Source organism: Protobothrops mucrosquamatus, unplaced genomic scaffold, assembly GCF_001527695.2.
Source record: "Protobothrops mucrosquamatus isolate PMUCROS unplaced genomic scaffold, P.Mucros_1.0 scaffold1398, whole genome shotgun sequence".
Lineage (NCBI taxonomy): Eukaryota > Metazoa > Chordata > Lepidosauria > Squamata > Viperidae > Protobothrops > Protobothrops mucrosquamatus.
The window spans coordinates 104,253-130,538 of NW_015387583.1; the positions used below are offsets into that span (position 1 = coordinate 104,253).

General features: G+C 37.2%; 1 protein-coding gene across 1 annotated transcript; it reads right to left on the reverse strand.

Moving 5' to 3' along the window:
- Window positions 1–361: 361 nt before the first annotated feature.
- Window positions 362–24,663, reverse strand: DNAJC10 (DnaJ heat shock protein family (Hsp40) member C10). Its single transcript, XM_029285188.1, has 21 exons — window positions 24,369–24,663; window positions 23,065–23,230; window positions 21,385–21,435; window positions 19,782–19,864; window positions 19,108–19,239; window positions 17,957–18,050; window positions 17,573–17,650; window positions 16,633–16,676; window positions 16,243–16,380; window positions 14,190–14,279; window positions 13,226–13,339; window positions 12,434–12,548; window positions 10,807–10,934; window positions 9,399–9,515; window positions 8,553–8,654; window positions 7,158–7,313; window positions 4,579–4,712; window positions 3,422–3,475; window positions 2,608–2,755; window positions 1,111–1,230; window positions 362–538 (listed from the first exon to the last, which is right to left on the reverse strand). The coding sequence occupies exons 1-21, from the start codon at window positions 24,573–24,575 to the stop codon at window positions 362–364; spliced, it is 2,448 nt and encodes an 815-aa protein (XP_029141021.1). The 5' UTR covers window positions 24,576–24,663.
- Between the last annotated feature and the right edge of the window lie 1,623 nt (window positions 24,664–26,286).

Consider the following 26,286-nt stretch of genomic DNA (forward strand, 5'->3'; position numbering starts at 1 on the left):
TAATTACTTTTAATTACTTTTAAATTTGACGTATCTAAATATTTCTTTTTAATCAATTTTTAATTAGATGTATATGTTAGTATTTTAATCATTGTCAGCCGCCCTGAGTCCGCAAGGAGAAGGGCGGGATACAAATGTAATTAAATAAATAAATAATAAATAAATAAATTATCCAATAAGATGGGACACCCACATTTCAGTGGTCTGATCAAATATTCAGAAAAGTAATTGAACCTTCAGGAGCAAGTTTTTCAAGCACATTAATATTGATGAATATGTAAATATTCAGGAAAATCTCTTTGTTGACATCTAATGATCACACTGATTTTTTTGCAGGCCAAATGTGGCAGCTCTGATAATTTCAAAGATACTGATGGTACAAGATAATAACATTAAAGTATGTTTCTGAAAAAGTATCTACCTTTTTTCTGGAAGATTGTTTTTTTTTCTTTTTTTTAAGGCTTTCCACTTTCTCCATCAGTAGTTCGGCAATGACTTTTGCTTCATGGCTGTCAATCTGCTCTCCCAAAATATTTTTCTTTGAAAACAGAGAAGAAAGAATGATCAGCTCTGCTCAAAATATACATGCATACAGAAGGAACAAACTGATTTACAGGTGGTTTAATAATAATGCTTGGGTTGCTTAAGGAGGTAATGAATATGTAGGCTTGATACTGTTGTCTTTGGCAGAACAAAGTGATACATATAAATAAGGAATAGCTTAATATTGAGAGGTCAGGAGTAAGAACCCCCCCCCAACTTCTTTTTGGCTTTCAGTACTTAAAAGGTGGGCTTATAATCAGTGAGTGGGGCTCTTCATATGACCGGGTACATTTTATTGGACGCATTTCTAAAATAACACAGGAAAATTCTTTTGGAACAGAAATTAATCTATACATATGTATTTTGTAAAAACACTTGTAAATGCCCATCCTATATATATAACTTGGCAAACCATGGTTTATTAAGAACCAAGCATCTAGTGCCACATGTCTACACTGGCCGGGGGGCTTTCCTGCAGGCTTTCATAAAAGAGTGACTATGGCAAGGTGGCACAGGCGTTAACCCTCAAATATTCTAATCTACTCCTTGCTGATGTAGATGGCTTACCTTTGTTCCTTGATAAGGATAAAATTTAACTGTGGGATAGGCTCTGATGCCAGCAGATTGACACGTATGAGCATAGGCTTGGCAGTCAACTTTGCCAGCTTTCACTTTTCCTTTAACAGTCTTTTAAAACGGGGAAAAAAGAAAAGGAGCTGCATGTTAAAGTCCATTGGCTTAACAATTAGTTTTACTACTAAGCAATTAGGTGGAAGCAGTTACCTTGTCATTCATTCATTCATTCATTCAAGCTTTTATAACACTCCAGTCTCATACCTCTGCGTAGTTAATGCTTCTGTCATCCCAAATAACTGATTTCCTAACTAATCAATTCTCAAAAGCTTCAAAATCAATGGATTTTGGTTCAGTCATTTTCAACTTTTTAGGCTGTTTCAAGGAAAGGAGAGAACCCCCATCCCACCCCAGAATGTAGTACATTCCTCCCTGGAGGATTTGCCATAAGAGGATTTGTTTGTTTGGAATGATAAAGTAGTTCTGGCATTACTAACAGGGACATAAATCAACTGAGCAGATCCTGGGAAAGCAGCCTTTGAACTATCTATTATACAGTGAATTCCTGTGAGAAAGCCACTCTCATGTGCTTGGGCAACTGAAACTGATTTTCAAAGTTCAGGTTCAGACACTTTGTGCCCCACGAGCTATCCCTGCTCGTGGTCGTCTCCTTCTCCTCTTTTTATCCCACCTTTTTATAAATACCATATATACCTATGGCTATACCTATTCACAGATAAGCTGATCTTGGCTTATCTGCACATAAATACAGCAACTCAAAGCGACAAAAATAACTCATACTCCTGCCTCCTATACTCCTCCCAACAATCCTGTGAGGGTAGTGGGGCTGAGAGAGTGACTGGTCCAAAACCACCAAACCAGCTTTTAAGGAAGGCCTAGAAGTGACAGTCTTCTGGTTTCTAAGCCAGCATCTTAACCACCAAACCAAATAAGCCAATGAAGTTCGCCATTATTTTTTCCGGATGATAATAGAGAATTTATCTGCCAGAAAAGAGCTATGCTTAGATTAAGTATACTGTCAACATTTCTATTTCTGACGTAAACCTTTTACTGTTTTCCTTCAACAGTCACTCCCAACTTTTGAGAGACTATATTTGAAGTCCTTGGTGCTCACTAATGCTCTTAGCTAGACTGACTTTATCTAGGTGTTCATTGTGATATTGGGAGCACCCACTGCGATGTCAGGAGCATTGGTGATGGTGCTCACCAGTGATGTTGCTCACTCCTATATTACCTAGTTAAGTAAGGAAACGACTGCAAGCAAATAACTAAGCTCAGAGAGCATCAACAACTCCACAGTTCAACCCTGAGCTACATATATTTGCTTCTGCTGGAGACAGTATTTGAATGAGAAAAATAATCTACATGTTAAAATGCTAGATATCCTGGTTGGGAACTCATTTGGGGAATATATCAAGTAAATTCAATTGAACAAATATTTTCTGATGCTGGAAAACCATAAGAATTTACCTTTGCTAGTATCTCAAACTCTGGAGCAAAATTTTGGCAAGGGCCACACCAAGGGGCATAGAAGTCGATGACCCAATGCTCTTTCCCATTCAGAACTTTATCACTGAAGCTCTGAGGTGTCAGATCCAGAGACACTTGAGGCAGATAACTAAACAAACAGAAGAACCATAGGATTCCAGTGAAATCAACAATGAAGTTAATGCCTTCATGTGAAGGAGTTCAGAGAATCTCCGACTGCAACAAACAACTCAATATTCTTAAAAGCAGAGAATCATGAGAGTTGATTTTGACTGCCCATTCATCATCATCCAAGATGAAGAGCACCTACTGAAATACTGATCAGCCCGAGTTTCAGAAAAAAATAACATTTTACTTTATTTGAGTGAAGAATTTCCTTTGGTTAATTTCACCTGGGATCTTAATAATAAAATCTTGAACATCTCTTAACACTTTAAATGGTGAATCAACTCCAAAAATTTATTCACCAAAGGGAATTTCCGGTTTTAGAAGGTGCATTATACCAGGAGTGTCAAACTGCCGGCCTGTGGGCCAGATGCATCATGGCGAAACCGCGCCCACCCCATTGCCGGCAATGGAAAAAAAGTTGCGATACGTCGCAACACGTCACGTGATGTTGCGAGTTTGACACTCTTGCATTATACACTTGCCTACAATATGGCATGAAAAGCATTGCGATAACTGTTGCTATAAGCTTCCACATTTCTAAGAATTCTTCATCAGGCAAATTGATTTTTAAAGCAAACAAAAAAAAGTTTGATCAAGTTGTGAACCAAGGTAGAGGTAAGCAACTCACCCAAGCGCCCATTTTCGCAATGAATAGGCATCTCGATGCCAGCCATTGTAGCTACTGTTGATAGGTATAAAAAAAAACAGTTACCCTTCTACTAAAATATTCAGTTTTGAGAAGAGCTACATAAAAATATCCTTATCCCAAATCTAACTAATACATTTTTCCTTAAATAAGCACTCTATAGTCTCAAGATTTTCCTCAAGTTTTTTTCCACAGAAGAAATTGTGACAAGGACAATTTAATGTCACAGATTCCGAAATGATGAGCATCCTTTTATTAAAATGTATGAATACTAAGAATATACTACAAGTGCAACTGTGCTAAGTCTGATTCAGTAGTTCTCTGTCCGTCCATTGGTCAAACAGTCTTAAGAAGCCTGCAAGCCATCAGTCATTTAGAAGGATAGTGTGCCCTCATCTGGCATTTCATATAGCAGTCATCCCTAATAGGTTCTATTAGGATCTATTTCACCTCAATTTGTTTAAACAGTTTTTAAAGTCCTTACACTAGATTCTGTCACCACATCTCAAGGGCAGGAATTCCATAAATGAGTAGTTAAATACAACTGAATAATAAAAATATTACAGAAAAGAGATTCATTCCAAAGAAGAACAAAGTACTACACTAGGGTACCTATGTCACTGTGCTCATTTAGTTTAGTCAGTCATATTATACACTTGCTTTTTGATAAATATTTCAAAAGAGAGTGATCAAAGTGTTACAGATCCTATTGTACAAATGTTGAACAACAGCTCGGAAACAAAAAAAAAGATATTTTGGATTATGTAAGGTGCAAATGTAGCACCTATATTCAACTCTTTAAAGCAGTTGTACACTTCCCCTGGATTGTGTGGTCTTCTGCAGCTGCTGTGCAATCCTGGAAAAAAATGCAATGATGTAAGGAGTTGCAAGCAGCTGCTATATTTGCCTTTCCAGCTATGCCAAATTACTAATATGCCTTCAGTTATGAAGTACTACACAATTGTAATGAATAGGGTTTAATCCAAATCACTGAATTTTATATTAGACCATCATTATTTTCCCCATCTAGACAAATAAAACCTGCTCAGATCTTCAAAATACACCACACATACAAGCATTTTTAACTAAAGCATTTTTGCACGAATTTAGACTGCAATAGGAGCAACTGCATTACTCACTAGTACTGATAAGATGAAGCTGATTTTTGTGGGAACAGCCTTATTTCAGGGTAGCCTTGAATATTTTCTTGATGACACAGGGAAAAATGTTTTTGGCAGTCCACACTACCAACTACAATCAGTCCATTCAGCAACTAAAACAAAGGATTGGATTATTCTAGTCGAGTTGTAAAAATTGCTCCAATAAACCATCCAAACATAACTGCAATAAAAAATTAAATATATTTTTAAAGAAAATCTACCTTATTCAATAGCTTATCATCTGTAGAGTTTGCTAACAGATTCTCCACAGGCAAATAACCATGACTTGAGTTAGCAAGAAAGTATACTTTTATACAGTTTGAGGCTGTTCTTTGGCAGTGTCAGAATAAGTGGAAAAATACCACTTTAACACCAGAACAACTAAGGACAATTTAAGATTATCTCACTCATAGGCAGAGTAAGAGATGAAAACAAAAAAAGTAGCCGCCATGCTTATTAATGCCCCAATTAGACACAAGTTAGAAAAGACCACCAGACTTTCTTTATTTTTGCATGGATTTCGGTTAAGACACCACACTGGTTATAAAAGGAAAGAATGCACACTCCTCTGCTTTTTTCCAAAATAAAAAGCCTTTGAACTACATGAGCCTATACCTAGGTCAGTGATGGCAAACCTTTTAGAGACCGAGTACCCCAAAACCGCCCCCTGTCCCCGCTCCGCCTCCCGCCCTGCCTGCTCCACCCCCACTCACAGGGCCACGCACCACCTCCATGGCCCGCCGCAGATCGCCCAGGTAGCTCTGCAGCGCCATTGCAGCCACGCCCTCCACCCACACCCCTCAGCATCATCTGCATGCTATGGGGCATGAGGGTGGAATCTTGTCCCTGCTGCCCGGCTATGTCCTTGGCTGCACTGCTCCATGCGGGCTGTGCCTGGGGGCGACTCTCCTCCAGGGGGGCTGCTGGTGAGGAGGGGGCCATGGGGGAAGGCGGGACTGGGGCAACGGCATGTGTGCCCACAGAGAGGGCTCCGAGTGCCGCCTCTGGCATGCGTGCCATAGGTTCGCCACCACTGACCTAGGTGGTGAATTGGAGTTTTTATATGTGTATAATGGTTATGGCAGTAAACCAAGCTTTTAGTAATCAGATGAACCTTAGCTGATGTTCATCTACCTAAGTTTCTCCAGTGAGTATCTCATCCCAAATTGCTTGAAAGAAAGCTAAAGGAAAAAGCAATTTGGAGATGTTTCTTTGAAGCATCTTCCTTTTCCCAAAGACAACATTTTGCAATTGTAGTCAAGGAGCCAAGAAGTTGTCATTTCTCTTGTGTTTGCATAAGTTAATGTTCTTTTTGTTGATTTCTTTTCTCTGACATGCTATGCCATGAATAGCAATGCATTATTCAAAATAACTCAGGAATTTAAACAGACCAGAGCCATAAATCAGATATGGAATCTCAAATAATGTCAAAAGAAAAGCATAACCCTATTTAATGTCTATTTTCACTGCATTTAAAAATCTGTTGCACTATTCCAATGAATTCAAACTATGGAAATGGTTGCTTTGGAATATCAGTATCAGCTACAAAAATGCAATTCGTAGGGGCAAGCAGGTAACCTGGACCCTGCTTATGTTCAAGTACACTACCTTTTCTGCCTATTTTTTATGACAGAAAGGGAGGAAAATATTGAATGGACTAAGTCAGTAGTTGTCGTGGCAAGCTTAAACTCAGATGAGGAAACTAACAATGACCGGCCAGTTCCAGTGTTGCTGGACTAACTGCTGCCTGAGGAGTCTCAGAAGAAGTATGGCTGTATGGCAAAACCAGCAGGCATAGCTGCCGCTGGTATCTGAAGATCAGGACCCTGGGCTACCGTCATTTCCCCCTCCAGTGCCAGGGCTCGCCATGTGGACAGCAGAGTAGAGAAAGGAACATCACCCTTCCAAATGTGCCACGCTGAGATTGCTTTTATTTAAGAGGAGCAGCATGCTCAGGCCTCTCTGTTGGCAACATTTTTTTATTTACTCTGACTATGTGGGCCTTGACTCCCAACTTGAATGGAAAGGCTTGTGGGCACTCCATCACAGGAAGCTTTTAAGAAGAGACTGGACAACTACTTGTCTGATATGGTAATAGGGTCTTCTGCTTGAGTAGGGGGTTGGACTAGGTCTTCTGTTTTTGAGCTTGGACCTGGATCAGCTGATGAACCTTCTACAACCCTTGGGTTTCATTTGACCACTCTCGTACCTGCTCTTTTGGACTAGAACTTTCTTTAGGGCAAGCTTTTGGGGACTTGTTTCCTCTGCTGTGGACATACGTGCAGCTGCACTCACATTTCCCTTTCCTCTTGTTTATTTGTTTCACAGATGTATCAATCACTAAAGTTTGCAACCATCTCTCTAGGTGGTTGTGTATGCTTGCCCTGGGACAGGACATGAGGTCTTTTACCACAGGTCTTTTACCAATAGACAAACTATATTAAAATTAAACATAAATGTTATGGAACACTGGGAGTTTCCACAGATGGTATTTTGAAAAAAAAAACCCCGCTGTATACACCCTAAGACAACTAAAAATGAGCAATATTTGCTTTTACCCTTGCCATTTTCTTCCATTCTGGCATTAAAGCTTGGCAAGGACCACACCACGGAGCATAAAAATCAACCATCCAGATTTCGTTATTCTTCCTTTTCTTCACTAGCTCAGTGAAGGTATCTGGTGTTAGAGACATCACTGATGGATTCATAAGATCCTGAAACACAGAATGGAAAAGTTTTAATGAAATTCCTTTTCAAATGTATCAACCCTCTCCAACCATACCAAACGGTGCTAGGCAACACTGCCTCTGGGGATAGGCAGGGCTTCTCATGACTATACCAAGGTTTAAAATTGGAAAAATTGGTGTTATACAGTTTACATTTCCTTCCTTGTAAGTGTTTATTACCTTGTGATTATTTATATTTTGATTGTTTTAAATTAAGTTATTTACTAAATGTAATACTGTAATATATGCCATGGCAACATCTGCAACATTTTTTTAAATATAAAAGTTTCGTTAAATAAATTTATGATCAAAATAAATTGCTATTTTTTTTAATTGAAAATTTTATAAAGTTTTACAATATAAATCCCCCCTCCCCCCCAAACCCAACCCTCCCTCCCTCCCCCCCTCAATTCCCAGAGCCAATCACAGGATTAACAATAAAATAATCATAATCTAACTAACATTAATCAACTATTAGTCTAACAAATCTATAACTTCCTTTAACTCTCTTTTAAAACAAATATACAATTATTAAATACCATCCTTTTAACATATTTTTAAATATTAAAAATCAGAAGTTCAATCAAAAACCAAATGATATTTTTTTGTTCCATATTTCAACTCAATATAAACAATCCATCTTCTCCAAACCAATATATATCTTTCTTGTGAATAATCCTTCACATAAGCGGAAATCTTGGCCATTTCAGCTAAATTTGAGACTTTAACTACCCAATCTTCTATAGTAGGTAAACTTTTCATTTTCCAATGCTGAGCAATTAACAATCTTGCAGCCGTTATAAGATTTAACATCAACTCCATTTCTTTTACATCCAAATCTTCCAAAATGCCCAATAAAAATATCTGTGGTTTAAACTTTATCTTTTTCTTAAAAATAATAATAATAATAATAGTAAAGTTGGAAGGGACCTTGAAGGTCATCTAGTCCAACCCCCTGCTCAGGCAGGAAACCCTATACCATATTTTGAATGTTCCACCAAATCTTAATTCAAAATGCTTTAAAAATTGCTATTTTTTGATGCATATCTTACAGGCCAAAGAGTCTAACCCACCCTTGAATTGTGTCTGGTTTGTATACAGTACTTCAGGTTTTGTATGATGCTAACTGGACCATAGATGTTCTAATTATATTTGCTTTCTGATAAAGCTGCTGAGACTCCTGTCGGATTGCAATGTGGTAGAAAATGTTAATAAATAAATAATTACCTCAATAAACTCCAAGATCTGTTCAGCTGAGTGATGTCCTTCATACTCATGTGTGTGAGACTGATTGAATACCACAGTGGTTGGATAAGCTCTAATGTTGTGCTATAAAAAATCATGAAGTAAAAGATCTTGAAAAATGGCAGGAGCTATGCCATTCAGTACTCTGGCAGGCCCTTTCTTCTGAAAAGTAAATCAAAGTACCCATATCCTATATCACTGCAATCATTTATTTAAAAAAACCAGAAGTGAACAAAACACCACATAAACACCACATAAATATTACCCAGGTTTTAAAAAAAGTTTTATATGCATATATTTAAGTCCCAACAAACATGGATAAGACTACAGGGTCAAAGTTACACACTGTAATTAAAAAATCATGATTTTAACTTCTGAGAAGTGCTTTGAACTTTTTTTTTTAAAAAAGCAGAATTTAACTTAAGGAAATAAGTATTTTTCCTGATTATTAAGACTCAAACTCTGAGTTTTTAACAGTAAATAACCAAGAGATTTTTCCACAGAAATCTGTTATCTGGATATTCAGCTCATTTATACAGTTCTAATTCTTTAAAAATCAGAAAAATTATTCTGCCTTTCTATGCACTTTATTCTTTATTTTCAAGGTTTAAGGTTCATAAAGTTTAAACGCTGTTAAGATCCTCAAAGAATTAGTGTGTCTGTTTGTGCACCCATGCAAGTGTATGTATAAAAGACTGTCTTTCATATAGAGGCTTTAACTAAAAAAAAGATGTAATTTCCCCTTTCCCCCACCACAATACGATTATGTTAATATGTGTAAGTGTATGCCAGTGTAAGTGTATGCCAGTAATCTTATTTGCAACTTACCAAATTGCAAATTCCTTCATGAACCGTACAATCCAATGTCCCAAACTTTAGTTGGCCATACAAATGCTTTGATGCTTTCCTCAGTTCTGGCAATAAAGCCCGACAAGGAGGACACCACTAATATCAAAGAGAGAATGAAAAAAAAATCAACATCTCCCCAGTTACTAGAGCAGGGGTAGTCAACCTTGGCTCTTTTATGACTCGTGGACTTCAACTCCCAGAATTCCTGAGCCACCTGAGCTGGCTCAGGAATTCTGGGAGTTGAAGTCCACGAGTCATAAAAGAGCCAAGATTGACTATGCCTGTACTAGAGCATTACATTTTTGGGTTCTTTTTGACCAATTGTTGTTGGTAATTGCCTATTCATACGTATGTTCCTTAAGAGTTTAACTGGGAGAAATACAAGTCTCTCTGGGCTTAGTTCTTTAAGGATGAATTTACCAAGTACTTCTATTACTCAACTCAACATGTGACCCTGCACTAACTACACAAAAGTATGATGAAATGATTTTTTGTGTGCATGCCTTTAAGTCAGTCATGACTAGCTGGATATATTCTTGCAGTTTTTATGAGAAGATTGCCTTCTCTCTAGGGCTGAGAGAGAATACCTTGCCCAAGGTCACTCTAGAACTCACAGTGTCCTAGAGTCTACTAAGATGGCGGCGCCTGGATTGGCTGCAGCTGCATTGGCTCTCGAAAGTGAAAAGTTTTTCGAGGGATATAAGCCACATGATCGGGAAGGTTTTAATGTGTTTGAGCAACGTGGTGGGACTAAGCTAACACTTGACTGACAATCTTTGCTTTTAGCTGTTTTGGAACTGTTAGTGAGACCGTTTGCGCTGTTTGAAATTGTTCTGCAAGCAGCAAGATTTGACTGCTGGCATGACAAATCAGGGCTGTTTCCGAAGGAGGAAGAGGAGGAGAGGCCCCGGGGCTTATGGAGCGAAGGAACTGGATGAGGCTGTCGGCAGGCCCAAGGAAGGGAGAGAGGCTTTGGGAGGAGTTGGAGGCGGCAGCGTGCTCCAGGGGCAAAAAGGAGTGAGGCCCCTTTAAGAAAAAGGTAGAAGAGACAGGATCAGAAAAAGAAAAGGCGGCAAGGTTGTTGTGCAGGAATACAAGCTAATTTGAGAGCTAATCCACATGGAGCTTTGTTTCCATCTGTCCTGTTTGCCATCGTTCACTCCCTAGAGACTAAAATGGACGTTCTGAAACTTGAACTGGCCACGAACAAGGAGTGTATATCAGAGGTGCTGACCCTTTGAGAGCTGTATTCAACAAAATTTCATTTTGATGTATGCCAATTCAAAGTGACAAAGTTGTTGTTGTTGTTGTTGTTACTACTACTACTACTACTACTATCTTGGTTACTTAACTACCACAGAAAATTGGTCCTTGATGAAATACTTACAGGTGCAAAAAAATCAACGAGCCATGGTTCTTTCTCCTTGCCAGGAAAATTTTGAGGTCCAAGTGTAATGACGTGGGAATTCACACTCTCCTTGGCAAAGGCCACTAAATCATACAGAATATTTTTCCCTTTAAAAGGAAACAAAAATAGAGTTGTGGTGTAGACAGCCACCTAGTCTTGGTTCAGCAAAAGACAGGTCAAGATGAGAAAGAAAGATTAAAATAAAAGAAAAAGAACATGTGTTCTGAGGAGGATTAATCAAGTTTGCAAGATCATTACTTCCCAAAATGGAGTTTAGTTTTTAAGATGTCATAACAAATATAACACTCCTAATGAAAGAAACTACAAGAATGTTAAAAGTCAATCTAATAGAACTATGTTTTAGACTGCAACTTCATCAGCAATATAAACCAGCACCTCCAACAGACAGCTAGTTAAGGCAAGCTACCAGAGATTAATGATCCAGTATTGTGAGAAGGCCTCTTTCAATCACCCTGAGCTTAATTCCAAACAGTCTTATGGAATAATCATCCCTGAATTCTACAGCATCCAAATTTTTTACTTAAAGTAGCAAACATAAAATCAATTCTCTTTCTGGTGAACTGAGAGCAAAATCAAGAGAACTCCAGTACAGGGACAAACTAGGCACTGTGTTAAATCGATCAGAGCCAAATCAATTTACGATTAATCTAAGAAATACCTATTAAATGTATCCCATCTTGCACACCAAATGAAAAACAGTCCTAGAAAGCTATCATCTTGAACAAAGGAGTAAAACAAGCAAAATAAAAAGATTGCTTAAATTCAGTTGGCCATTTTCTCATCCAAAGGGTGACATATATCTCAAATTATTTTCCAAGCTATGTTAAAGCAAGCAATTTAGAAGATGAAAGCAAAGGAGGGAGGAGACAATTCAGAATGGAAAAATGATCAATACAGAAAAAGCTGAAAACTCTCCTAGTCATTTCTTTGCTTAACAATAGCAGTATCCAAGATTGCTTTTTATATATACCTTAAATATGACATTTGGTACATGGAGATTTTTACTTTCCCACTGTGGCTAGAGTGGGCAAACCTTTTGATTTGGAAGCCATTTTTCTTTTCTACATACCACATTTTAATATCAGAATGTATAGACCAAAAATGTTGGCCCTTTTCCAACTGTTTATGTGTATGTATGGGGCTGTGTCATTCGCTAATAAAGAATAAATCTGAGGTTTGGGGGTGAGGCTAAGGGGTGCAGGGTATGCCTTAATCTGCACAAGTTGTTAACAGCATAACCTTTTTGTGACCCCAGAATCCTGAAAATGGGAAAACAAATCTTAATATTATGTCCTCAGCAACTTCATGGAGGATTTCAGTGAGTGTTCCAAAAGGAGAGCTGGGGGGGGGGGGCATGTACGGCTAGCAGACAATCCAACTCTTCCCTAAAGAAAGGGCATCAAGTACCACAACATAATGAATCAGAAAGAAGCTATCTACTCATTTTGTACTTCAATTCCAATTGATTCTAACTTGAATGTCAATGGGAAGGAACTGTGAAGCTGCAGTTAAATGTATTTGTAAAAAACTAAATTGCCTATCCCAGTTATAAATGTTGTAAATCTTCTATATAAAAATTGTTTACCATGGTGAATTTCATAGTTATCCATTCCACGTCCTTTAAAGACCACTACACACGGTTCATAAACATACAGACTGTTACAAATATTAGCAGCAGTAAGACAGTCAAACTTCCCAACCTGTGAAAGAAACAGTTATAAGTTGAAGGCAAACCTTCCACAAAATAAACATTCTACTTTCACTCTCATTTTTAAAACTTGTTTCCTTTTCTTTTTTGTCCATTTTTTTTTCAAGATCTTTGTTGAGTAAGAAATGATCTTTCTTTGCTAATGAGAGCATTGGTCAGTTTTGGCATATTTTAGCCAATGGACCTTAAATGCAATCAAAGCCTAGTTTTACCCCAAGCATGCTCACACTGTTCTATGCAAGTTAGAATCTCAAATCTTGAGACTACCTTGCAACTTCATTATATTTTCCATTATAGGAGAAAAGAAACACCCAGAGCTTTCTAACATTATTGGTGTGTGCTTCCAAATCAATCCCAACTTGAAAGGGGAAAGACTATTATTTTAGATGCTGACTTAGCGCATGCTCTAAATCCTTAATGAAAGAACAAATAGCTGCGGATGTCAGTCTAGGAAAAAAATGTTTAATCAGTCTTCCCAAGTCAATGATACATTTTTAAGAAAAGTGCAGGGGTGCCCAGATGAATGTGGAAAGCAAGGGACTAAAACAAAGTAGCAGGAAGCTTCAAAATGACCAGGGTTTGAAGAATTAATGGAAGAAAAGGGCACTACATAAACTAATATTGTCTCTTTAAACCAAAGATTATTGAGTTTCACATATCGGTACTTACTTGAATATTTTCAGCTTTAAGGAGAACACTTAACTTCTTAAGGTCATGGGCATCTGACTTGCTGTTTTTGCCAAACTGAAAGAATATTAACCATCGATGATGGGCCACGTGATCCTTGCAAAAGAGAAAAGGCAAGGAAAAACAACTCAGGCTTTTTGAAGGAAAAACATATTAAATAGAGAACAGAAAAAGAGATCAAATAGATTAGCTGATTTTTCCCAGGCGTATAATATGTCAGGTTATCCGTGGCTCCACATATTATTTATTATATGCATGCTTTCTCCCACTGAATAACTATAAATATGTATTTCTTTTTAACTCACAATGCAATTCTATGAAAGTTTCTTTGAAATGTCTATTTCTATGAACCCAAACATATGCATGGGTGAATGTGCTTGTGCATTATGTTGTATCAAATATACCGTCACAGCAAATTAAATAAATTCACCAATAATATGAACAGTCATATTATTTGACTTTTCATTCTTAACGGCAGAGTTTGAGCTTCCCAACCAAAACAGATTCTTTTATTTTCTCCCCTGCATCTTACATCTTGAGTTAAGCCAGGTGTAAACCCAGGGCTATCACTAAACCTCAGGAGAAGGCCTGCAGATTTGGTAGATGGAACGGGCCATACTGATGGCAACAACGGAGTTGGCAGCTTTGGTAAAGCCTGGAGACATGTGAGAGTCTCAGCAGTCTGTGTTTCAGGAGGATGGGGGCAGAGACTTCCTGGCAGTGGTAACATTTGGTGGCAGTGAATTTACTGATTTGTTTACAAATGCCAGTGGGCCGCACAAGGCCTCATGATGTACAGGCCTGCTCTACAGTTTAAAAGGAAACATGGCCCAGATGTGAGAAAAGAGGATTGGTATGACATATTAGGGAAAAATGAGGATCTAGAGAACAAAAAGAATATACGTGTTGCAATGAAGACGGATCATTTGAGAGTTAAAATTTTTACCTGTAAAGTAGATGCCAGGATTGTATCAAAGTCTGGAAGGTGCTTCATGACTTCCAAATATATTTCTCTTGCATCTAAGGAGTTCACGTACTGAAAAGAGTGGAAATCATCATATAAATGTTATTCAACTGTGCAGTAGGTATTTTATTTACCGTAATTTAATTGTTCACAATAATGTTTCAGTAATTTCTAAGGCATTTCAGGAGCCATTTCTATACTCTCAAATAGGCAAGATGCAGGGAAAAAAAGGTAATAGTAAGAATAAAAAGTGTAATTTCTTTGCATAGCTTATGTTTACTGCCACTTCTTTTTTTATATAATATTTTATTGATTTTCTAATTTTACAATTAAACATTTAAAAAGCAATGTGGTGACTGGGTAATCAGTGATTCCATAACATACATAAATCTTTAACACATATCTCAAGTTACAACATCAGATATTTCTCTTTATCACTTAATATCTACTATCTCATATTGAATTAATGTAGTTCTTATTGTTATCAACTAAGTAAAACCATCTTTGTTACATTTATCAATAATTTTGAACTTATACATATCTTAATTGTGTTTACATTCAATCTTATATACATCAATGTATTTAAAGTCTCAAAGAGAAGATCAGATCTCATCCAGTTTCATCTGCGTTGCTTTAAAGGTGCTTGGTTGTAGTTTTGACTTCGGTTGTCAAAACTTAATGACGAACCGTATTGCTATGGCAGCTTAATGACGAACCGTATTGCTATGGCCGGTCTTTTCCCCGCCGGTTTGGAAAATTGCCCCGGATCAAGCAGAAGGGCTATTGCCCTTCCGCGATCAAACAGGGGTTCTCTCCTTGCTCGTCACCCCTACAGGGCGACTTTCGACCCTTTCCAGCGTCCCCCAGCAGATAAAACTGGACGCTGAAGACGGAGCTCGCCTCCATGCGTCCGCCAGCACTGCAATGGCAAACCAGAAGCCTTTTACTGCCACTTCTGATATCTTCTCATTCTTTAAAAACATTCAGTCTTCCTGAAATGATCCGGTGTTAAAGAGAGCTGTAGAAATGAGACAACTTTTTTCACTATGTGCTGCTTTCCACCCTTACTTAGATCCTATCAAAATGTCAGAATACACAGAAGGAATTCCAGAGGGAAAAAATGTTTATTTTTCAGTGGTTTGCCACTGTCTCCTTCCTAGGGCTGAGAGAAAGACTGATCCAAGATTACCCAATTGGTTTTGTGCCTAAGGAGAACTAGAACTCACGGTCTTCTGATTTCTAGCCTGATGCCTTAACCACTTCATCAAATTTACTCAGTATCTACCAATATTAATTATCCTAAATATTTATATTTTGTCCAACATTAGAAAAAGAATACAATAAATACAATACAATAAATAGAATAAAGTGGTGAAGTTAAGCACTGGGCACTTTAGTATCTTCAGGACAATTAAAAGAATGCTTACATGATATAAGGCAGCGGAATTAGTACAGTTATATGCTCTCTAAAGATATAATAGCAATAGCGCTTAGTCTTATATACCATCCCATAGTGTTTTGCAGCACTGTGGGTGGTTTATAATGTCAGCATATTGCCCCCAAAAATCTGGGTCCTCATTTTACCGACCTCAGAAACATGGAAGGCTGAGTCAACCTTGAGTTGGCCAGGATCGAACTCCTGACAGTGGGCAGTTAGCCTGCAATACTGCATTCTAACCAATGCGCCACCAGGGCTCCAACCGATACCCTCCAGGTATGATGGATAAGAAATCTGAGCAGCCCAGCTAGCAAGATCATGGACAATGCTGCCTGGGGATTAGGGTAGTTTAGAACACCATATTTCAAGGGTGACAGATTGGAGAAGACTGACCTAAAGTACAGATGTTCTCCAACACACAAACTTTACTCTTTCTCTGGAATGTCAAAAATACCCAAACACTTAAATGAACCAGTATCAACTGAGCATAAGCAAAAAATAGGAAGAAAAAAGTACTAAGATACTTGTTCCTTCACCACCTCCACCAACACCAACTACTCAGTGTACACAAAGGCAAACCAATGGTAAAACTCATACCAAAACACCTCCTTTCTCTTTATTAGTTAATGTGGCTCCAGGTGGAAAATACGTTGTTGTGCTAGATGAGATATCCAAACTATCACAAAGCTCACCCTGGGTGGCACAGTCCATCCAGCCTACTTTAACCAGGCCTTCCTGTATTGAAAAACAAGAGAAAATGAAAAACTGAAATCTAATAAGAGATACATCACACATCTGTTTGAATGGCAGGCATACTTTGCCATCCAGTTTATGCTTCATTTATAAAATAATTCCATCGAGATAGAGGACTCTAGTATGTATTATGCTCTCTCCCACTGAAGTCAGTAAGGTGAAGTCCTTTTCTTTGGGCCAAATTTCACCGACATATTTAATATTTAAAAAAACAAACAAAATAAAAATGCTTACCAACATGCCAGCCAGTTTAAGGCGTGTTCGAGAAGTCAAACAATCTAGATAAATTACATTAAAATGAGTAAACATCTTTTTAAAAAAAGGCTTATATTAATCTACACTAGGATTTCTCAACCTTGGCCATTTAAAAATGTGTGGATTTCAACTTCCAGAATTGGCCTGTTAGCGCTGGCTGGGGAATTCTGGGAGTTGAAGTCCACACACTTGATTTACATATTTGTATGTATGTTCAAACCATTACACAACTAAATATTGTTTGGGGGAAACTGTTAAGGTATAGTCTCAACACAAAGAGATTATACAAGACTTGGCATTGAAACCTATGAAAGATAGTCAGGAAAGATTTCTTCATGTCCCTCAACTGAAATATAGAACATACTAAATCAAGGCAGCAAAGCATCTAAATCATTTTCTAGCAATCTATTGTAGTCCAATTTTTTCTCATTTAATATTTTACACACACACACACACACACACCACCCAAAGCTTCGCAGGGAAGCATGAGGGTCTGGAATTCCGTGTTGGGTCCCTGCTTTGGTTTGACACCAGGGTTGCTTCTGCCCAATCAGGGAAGGAGGAAGAGCTGATAACCTCCACCCCTCTGAAAAGATAAGATTTGCAATCATAAGAGAAGGTCTAAAATTAACAAGAAAGGGCAAAGAAAATAATAATTTATCCTCAATGCAAAGATGAGATTTTAAAAATAGCTTTTCAAAAGACCTGTTAAAAAGCAAAACCTATTCCTGCAGGGTTATAATTATCAGATAGAATCCTGCCTCTTGAAGTTCAAAATATATTATTGAAAACTAATTTAAAAATTTCTATCCTAGAAGCAATTCTAAATATTTTCCTGCTTAGTTTCAATTTTAAGTTTTTTGACTGTTAGAAGAATTAAAATCTCTCATCCATTCTTTGATAGCAAACATATATTTACCTCCTTGTTCAGTGCAAAAGGTAATTAACCAGCCAATATCAGAAGCAAATGCAGTTTCAACAGCATTAACAAAATTTCCTAGGGGAAAAAAAGAGCAGAATGGATTTAGGAGTTTGCACCTATTGTTGTATTTATTCATAAGGCTTACATAGTATGATTTAGTTGTAACTTGAAGATCATATTTTTTGTAAACATATTTTATAATTTATGAAAGAAACATATTTTGGCTAAAACATATCAACTATATTTGATCCAACAGTGAACTATTTATTTATTATCTACTCACTGTCCAAGACTCTGCTTTGGGTGATTTAAAATAATAAATACTAAAAGAAAAACGTATGCAACTTGAAAATAAATACTTATTCAAAAATAAATATTTACCTGCCCATAGTTCTGTCACTGTGCTTGTGACATACTGCATGGCAAAATTCGTTAAACTCTCCTTTGATCTGTCACCATAAAATTTCACTGGATTCTAAAAAAGATTTGCAAAAGCATCCAATTTTAAAATAATAATATGTGGTCACACATATTAAGCAATAGTCTTGGGAACTTATTTTTATCCTTTATCTGTGCTACAGAAAGTTACTTTTTTGACTTTAGAAGAGGAATCTGGAGTAGAAATTGAATACATAACATTATTACCTTATCAATGCTATAGTTTTTCCCTAGTTGAAACACTAAAAGGATCTACAAAATATGAATAGCTGCACTTAAGCAGAACAGAACAACAATCTATGGTCTATATTCTATCCATTTAGCTGCACCTAAGGAGAACAGAACAACAATCTATGGTCTATCCCAGGGTTAGGCAACCTCAGTTCTTTTATGACTGACTCAGGAATTCTGGGAGTTGAAGTCCATGAGTCATGAAAGAACCGAGGTTGCCTACCCCTGGTCCTGTCCATTTATCGCTTAAAGATTTGACACTTTCTTGCAATTGGAAAAATTCAGGGTTAAAACTGCTTGGGGTTTTGGATTATGCAGGGGCTTTTCTTCCCATTTTCTGGAAGTAAGGAGAATCCTTCTTCATCTCTGCTCAACAGAAAGGCTGGGGACAGACACTGTAAAAAAAATTGGGGAGCAGGATACCTTGTACCTCTTTCATGCACCGCCTTAGTCTTTTCAGAATCAAAGTATGAACAGGCCTACTGTTTCAAGTTTCTTCTCAGCATCAAATGCCTTCTATCATACTTCCTCAAAAAAGGCAATTCTAAATTTAAGACCAATGAAAACTGGACAGAAAAAAAATCTGCATATTCTCAGAAAATCTAAGACATCTTTCTCATTTAAGAAACAAATTACCGGGGGAAACAATCTTCCTTTCAATGTTGAGATACCCTCTTGCAATAGTATTCAAGTGTTTGGGCTTGAGGTTACATATCCCCATGTAGCTAGGACAAGCTCTGGCCCCCAAGTCTCTAATAAATGGGAAAGACTTTTTTCTTGCCAGAAATCCCTGAATGCAGTGGAGTTACCTCAAAGGCTCCTCTATGGAATGTAATGGAATGCTAGATTCTGTGCCTATTTACCATTCCACTTTTGAAGACGTAGAGGCTGGGGTAGCTATTGATTCCCTTACTCCGACAAAGCATTCTGTTATCACCACAGTTGACGGCTCCAATGCGTATTAATCCATCCATTTCTTTAGCAAATTCTCTCCACTTCAAATGAAAAAAAAAGAAAGGATTATTTTTCAGCCTTTTAGTCCAGTTTGGAAATGCTTAAAAGAATGTGATTATAATACTTGTTCCTTTAATTGTAACTCAATTGTTTACAAGTATTGTTTACAAAAAAAACTTAACTTTTTATTATTAGGTTAGCTGAATAATGACATCACCACTACCAAGCACATTCCTTATTCTTATTCAATATTGCTACATGTTCTCAAATACTGTCAAAGTGGGAAAAGAATTGATTTGACTCTTAGCAGAACTGTTTGAGAAGAAATGGTGGCAGACTGCAAAGCACTGCCTACACTCTTGCCAAAACATACAATAGGGTTACACATGGACCAAACTGGGGAGCATTATATAGCTGAAATATAGTCCTGGTCTATGCTAGAAGGATGCAGCTTCTTCTTATTCTCATGCCGCAGCAAAAGTCTTCATGTTTCCGCTCAATCAGCCCCCTAGGATTCCATCCACAAAAAAAGAAGCAACTGGGACATAAATTCAATGACAATACACCTGCAGTGGCAACCTACCGTGGGTGCTAAATCATGGCAATGTGAACATCGAGGAGAATAGAAATTTACAAACCACAGTTCTCCAGAACCAATAGCAGCATCTATTAAAAAAAGGAAGAATGGTGAAGAACTTTATTTTTACCACTGAAGAATTTGGACATAATGGGGAGGGGAGGGGAAGTGGGAGCAAATAGATTATCCCAGTCTTCTCCTAAACCAGGGGTAGGGAATCTTGGCTCTTTTATGACTTGTGGACTTCAATACCCAGAATTCCTGAACCAGCCATGCTGACTCAGGAATTCTGGGAGTTGAAGTCCACAAGGTTCCCTACCCCTGTCCTAAACCAATGCCCTCCAGCAGGGTAAGACTTTCATGTCTTCCAATCAACATGCTGCTGATCTAGAGATGATGGGAACTGAAGGATAATATATATGGGGAAAGAATTGGATTGAAATATCTCTGCATCCCATTATCATTGGGGTGGGGGGTGGGGGGAGAATATGCTTACAATATATATTTTAAAAGACCTTAAAATGAGAGGGAAACTTGCAAGTTCCAGCTGGACAACAACTCCCATCATTCACAATTACTCTCCTTGTTTGTTGGGAAGCAACTAGATTCCTATCCCTGCTTTAAAACACATGATACATGGCTAATTAGATTTGAAGGTGACCAGACCAGCAAAACATAACTCCTCCACTAAAAGTTAGGCTATATTAGAAACACTAGTAAGAAATAATAAAGAGAGTGGAGCCTTTATTTTTAGACGTTCCTTAGAAGTCCCCAAAGCTGGGTACTTTTGAAAACTAAATGCTGGATTTGGCAGAGCCTGCTACAATTCAATTAACTATTCTGGTATGCATTAAGAAACCTGAAGAACAGGTTTCAAATTAATGGTACAAAAATGATTAAGAACACTCAGCCAGCTCCATGGAGGAGTGAAGTTCCTTTCCTTAGTTTCTCCTTTGAATAGAAGTTGAAGGGAACCTTGCTCTTTAAAAGTGGAACTGCACAGATCCTGGACCAAAGGAAAGAATATACAGAAAATGCCTGCCATATCAATTCTAGTTGCCCAGCAACAGAGAATATTTTGGCATCCCACTTCTTACAAATCATCATGCCAATTTATTAACCTCATGAATATATGCTCACTTAAAAGTCAATTTAAGCTGCATACCATATTAATTTGGCAAGGTAAAAAACAGAAACAAGGGGAAAGAATTAATATTAGTAGGTCTACTGTAGGATGAAAACAGCATTACAGGGATAAGTGCATGAAGTATGAACATGAGGTATTGACCTAAAAGCAGGGAGACCAATGTTTAAGTCCATGCTCAGTGACAAAAGCTCAATCACTATTACTTTATCCCTGCCTAGTCAACCTGACAGTCACACGTTCGCTCAATGACCATTTCACTCAGTGATTATTTAACTTCAAATTTAAGAACTGCAGTCACTAAATGAGGGTGTAAATAAAACAATCTTTGGACACCATGTCACATGGATTCAGAATGACATTCTGCTATCTGCAAAATAACAGCAAAAAAGTCATAAAAAATAACACAATAAAGAAACTGGAAAGTAGAAATGTTAGGAAACTACACAATCACAAACGACTTACCAAATTCTCCTCTATCTAATGTTATGATTTCAGGATCATCATCATAGATACCTGGTAAAAAAAAAAGTAGCCAGTTAGCATTTTTAGAAGTCCATTTAACACAGATACATAACACTTAAATACTAATAATCAATTATTACTCCTTTGCTCATGTATACCTTAGAGCGCATTAAACCACGAATAGCAAGACTCATTAGGTTCTTGTAGTTATTTTCTTTCAACTTTTCTGACATATCCTAGAATATTTTACAATAACAAAATCTTAGCATAAAAACCAATCAGTAGTGGCCATAATACATCTCTTTAAAACAGGGAAGCTTTATTTCATTCATACATACAGTGTGTACATTTTCATTCTTTTGCTTAAATGAAACTGAGTCTCATAGCTCAGTTTTGTCACACATAACACTGTCAAGCTTTTAACAGCACAGAACAATGAAGAAAGATTCATAGTAAGTCTCATTATTTTGCTTTATTGGCAAAAAGCAAAGGGCTAAAACTTGGAAATATGAAGAAACCAAAACTCTAGTACTTATTCATGAGTATATTAAGGCAGTGTCTGAGACCCACCTGAACCTCTTTTATCCAGAATGTGAGACCAAAGGACTAATTATCTTTTCCCCCAGATAAGACTTACATTGAAATATCCATCTACTTATTATTAGTATTGTTTTGAAACACTCCCAATTCTTTCCCAGTATCAGAAATCTATTTACAGTGCAAGGAATGTCGTTTGTGGAGAAAGTGAAAATGCCTCTGTCCATTTTGTTATAGGATGCAGATAATTGAGAATTGTGTGTATCAGGAGAGACATTAAAACAAGTTACATGCAATAGGAAGAGGATACTTAGGAAATGTGTATGGTAAAACAAGAAAATATAGTCTCAACAATAATAATGATCTCAATGATTCTGGGTAATAAATGCAGAGCACAAAATCAAAGAATCAGTATAAAGGAACCACACTGAGTTGATTTAACTCTAAAAAGAGAATGAATGAGAACTGAATTGTGAAACCAATATATGAAGGAAGGGTTTAAGGGGAAAGGGGAGACTATGAAACTTGTGAGTAAATATAGAATTCCTCAGAAAGGTTAGAAGTTTAAAAAGCAACAGACAACATACAAAGCAATAGAAGGATGTAATAAAAGCAAGGACAGTTTGCAAAGACAGAAAGTAAGAAGTTATAAAGTGGGTGGTATCAGCATAAACCAAATGTACTTTGACTTTTTCTTTTTTTTCTTAGATCCTCCTTTAATTTCTTTTCATTCATTGTGCTCTGTATTACCTCAAATAGAAAGAATGTGTTATGTATGTATGGCTGGCTATTGCACTGCCAGTTGGCCATCCATACCAAGAAGCAATTTTAAATGGAGACTTTTAGTCAATCTGAAAGCAGTCTGAGAACATACTATGAAGCAACTCATTAACAACTCTGTTGGCAAAATAAATTTAATATAGTCAATGCCATATTCCCAAAGTAATTAAAAAAGCCAAGTATATATAATATGCTATCACACAATATCCATACTCCTGATTAAGACTTAAATATTCCTACATCTTTTTAGGTGCAGATTACGGCCAACATTTTCCTTCGAAAGTTTTTTTTTTTTTTTAAACAAATGGACCACAGGGAAATAGCAGGCAACAATTCAGTTTCTCCTACAAGAAAGTATCTTACCAAAATCATAGCGGTAAAAGTGCCAGCTTTCATAGCGACCTCCCTCCTGATGATCTTCTAGACCTTTCTCACCATATTTATCATACTTCTTTCTCAGATCTTCATCTTTTAATACTTCATATGCTCGGTTTATTTTCAAGAAATTTTCATGTGCCTCTGGATTGTTCTGGAAAAAAGAGTATTGGTGTTAAATTAAAATATTGAGAAAAATATTGAAATCTGCTCAGTACATTTCAATTTTCAAAAACGTTCTGACACTGGCATTGCATTAATTTTTAACTGCTCATTACATTTTTGCTAACTGAAGCTGAAGACATTACCTAGGATTCTGACAAGTGCTAGCTAGGCAGGACGGGCTATGATAAGGCAAAAGGTAATTTGCCTATTACCATCACCTCATCAGCAATATCACAACTTCGTTACAGTGGGGGTGGGAATGGCCTGATGAATCTTTTAAGTGGAGTGAGCTGTAGCATGAGAAATGATAAGCAGCTGATTATATGACTTCTAAGTTCCTACATGTTGGTATAATTTTGCTTCTTTCTGAACCTTTTCATTTATTTATCTATAGCTCGCAAATCATAGAGGTAACTTCTCTAAGGAGAGGTAAGCAGGAAACTAACCTATTCCTCCTCATTGGCCAGCATTTTCTGGATCTGAGCTTGAAGTAGAATGAATGCTGCTATTACATCCACAGCATTAAGACAGATTCTATTGTTGGGTGCATAATTCAAGTAAGAAATATCACATTGCACAGTAATCCTGTACAAAGTGTGACCTATTTCAAAAGGAACACAAGCTACTCATTTTATAGAAATGCATGCAGTGTGTGTGTCAGACTGATTATTATTATTCATGGCTGACTGGGGCTCTGATTACAAAAAGAAGGCATTTATCATGTATCTTTGTAGTTTGCTGCATACATTTCATGGATCTATTATTATTTACCCTGAAGGTATAGATCAGTGTTTCTCAACCTTGGCAACTTTAAGATGCTGTGGTTGCGGAATTCTGGGAGTTGAAGTCCACATATCTTAAACTTGCCAAGGTTGGGAAACACTGGTGTAGATTATATAATCAAATAGGTTTGACTACAACTTCTGGAACTGTAGTGTTTCATGGGTATTTCCCCTTTTGATTATATAGAGAACTCAAGATTGTATAAGTGTAACATAAAGCACTGTACTTTTGAAACAATTATACCAAGTAATCATGAAACACGTATTATAACAAGATAGAGATTTAAACATTTGCATGTACATTTCTTAATTAACAGGAAAACATTTCCTGACAAGCCTACCTACCTGGTTCTTGTCAGGATGCAACTTTAGAGCCAACTTTTTGAAAGCCTGCCTAATTTCTCTACTTGTTGCTTCTTTGGATATTCCAAGTAAACTGTAATAGTCTTCAGTTGGATCAACTAAAGCTACAAGGCATATTAAAATGAAATACAAGGAGACAATTTTTATAAAGTCTTTGATGCATTGTCTTCTGGGAAATGAAGTCTCCATTATGAATATCTTAGTCAAGTATACTTTATAATAGACTAACAGATCTCACTCTGATGTAACCAGGACTGCATATATTTCTGAAGAAGCTTCTTGTAGGATTTTTGTTGTCATAAACCAGGCATAGACATATATGCTTCTTAAGTAAACTGGGCCTAGGAAAATAACGAACAGATTTTAGTTCTTTTATGTTGTACAGCAAATTCATGACATGAATTCCCTCAGTGGTTCCCCCAGTTTTCTCTAAAGCATTCAACATAACTCTGCTGTTTCTATATTGTTCTGCAACTATGCTTGCAAAGAGACATAACTCAACTTCCTCAAATTTAATTGCCTCTCTCTGTTGCTGTAACCTGTTCCTTGATCCAAAATATCCTGCATTGAGAGTGCAATAGTAATAATAGACAGTACAACAAAAGTACAAAAATAAGCATTTCTTTTGGAGTGAGCAAAAGAAGCTATTATTGCAATGTCTAGCCTAATTAAGAGAAGAACTAGAGGTGACATGATAGCAATGTTCCAATATCTCAGAAGAGGTCAACCTATTCGCCAAAGCACCTGAAGGCAGGACAAGAAGCAATGGATGGAAACTAATCAAGGAGAGAAGCAACCTTAGAACTAAAGAGAAATTTCCTGAACATTAGAACAATTAATCAGTGGAACAATTGGCCTCCAGAAGTTGTGGGTGCTCAATCACTGGAGATTTTTACGAAGAAATTGGACAGATATTTGTCTGAAATGGTATAGGGTCTTCTGCTTGAGTAGGGGGATTGGATTAGAAGGTCCCTTCCAACTCTGTTATTCTATATTCTCATTAAGTGAAAAATAAGCCATACATTTTTGCCAATGTATTAGGAGCACCCAGTCAGAAGAGAAAAAAAGAGGAAGAACCATAACATTAGTGACAAAGCACACACTGTAACTGGAAGAAAGTTCCAGGTTTTCTCCTTACATAATCAGTTGAATCTAATTAAGGAAGCATGACAGGAAAGTCCATTGCAAAAGAATCTGCCAGCACTTGCCTAGAAAGACAATTAATTGGTTTTGGAATAAGGTGGCCCCCATGTAATAAATTATTGAGAATCAGTTTGGTTCAGTAGGCACCCGGGTAAAAGCCAGGAAACTATGGACTCTGGGCCTGGCTTCAGGCATGAAAGCTGGCTGGGAGACTTTGGGCCAGTCACTCTTTCTCAGTTCATGGCTGGCCTATAGGCCAGCTAATCAAATCCTGTCACAACCAATGTATCAGCACTCTGATGATCTGAAAAAAAGCAGACCCTGCACTTGCAGAAAAAATGCTAGGAAGGAAAAATGCTAAGAAATCATTCCTGAAAGGTAGAAATGGAGTTTAAGTACTTTTAACGTGAGGAAAGTGTTGCCAACCAATAGAAAATAAAGAAATAGAGAAACGTGTCTTCTCTCATGGGCCCTGCAAGGTTTGCTGTAAATTAGGGAGGAGCAGTCTGTAAATCAAATTCAAAACTTGAAGGATTCTGGGATTATCAAGAACCTAGAAAAGCTGCCTTATATTTAATTTGTTCAACTGATTTCTATATTGCTTCCCCTTTAGCCGTATCTTAAATCAGTTATTTCTATATTTTTAAAATACAGTAATAAAATGTTAAATATGAAAAACAGAAGAAAATAAAACCATTTGTGCATAACATTCATTTAGGGAAGACTTGAATGAAGAGATAAGTTTTCAACAAGGATC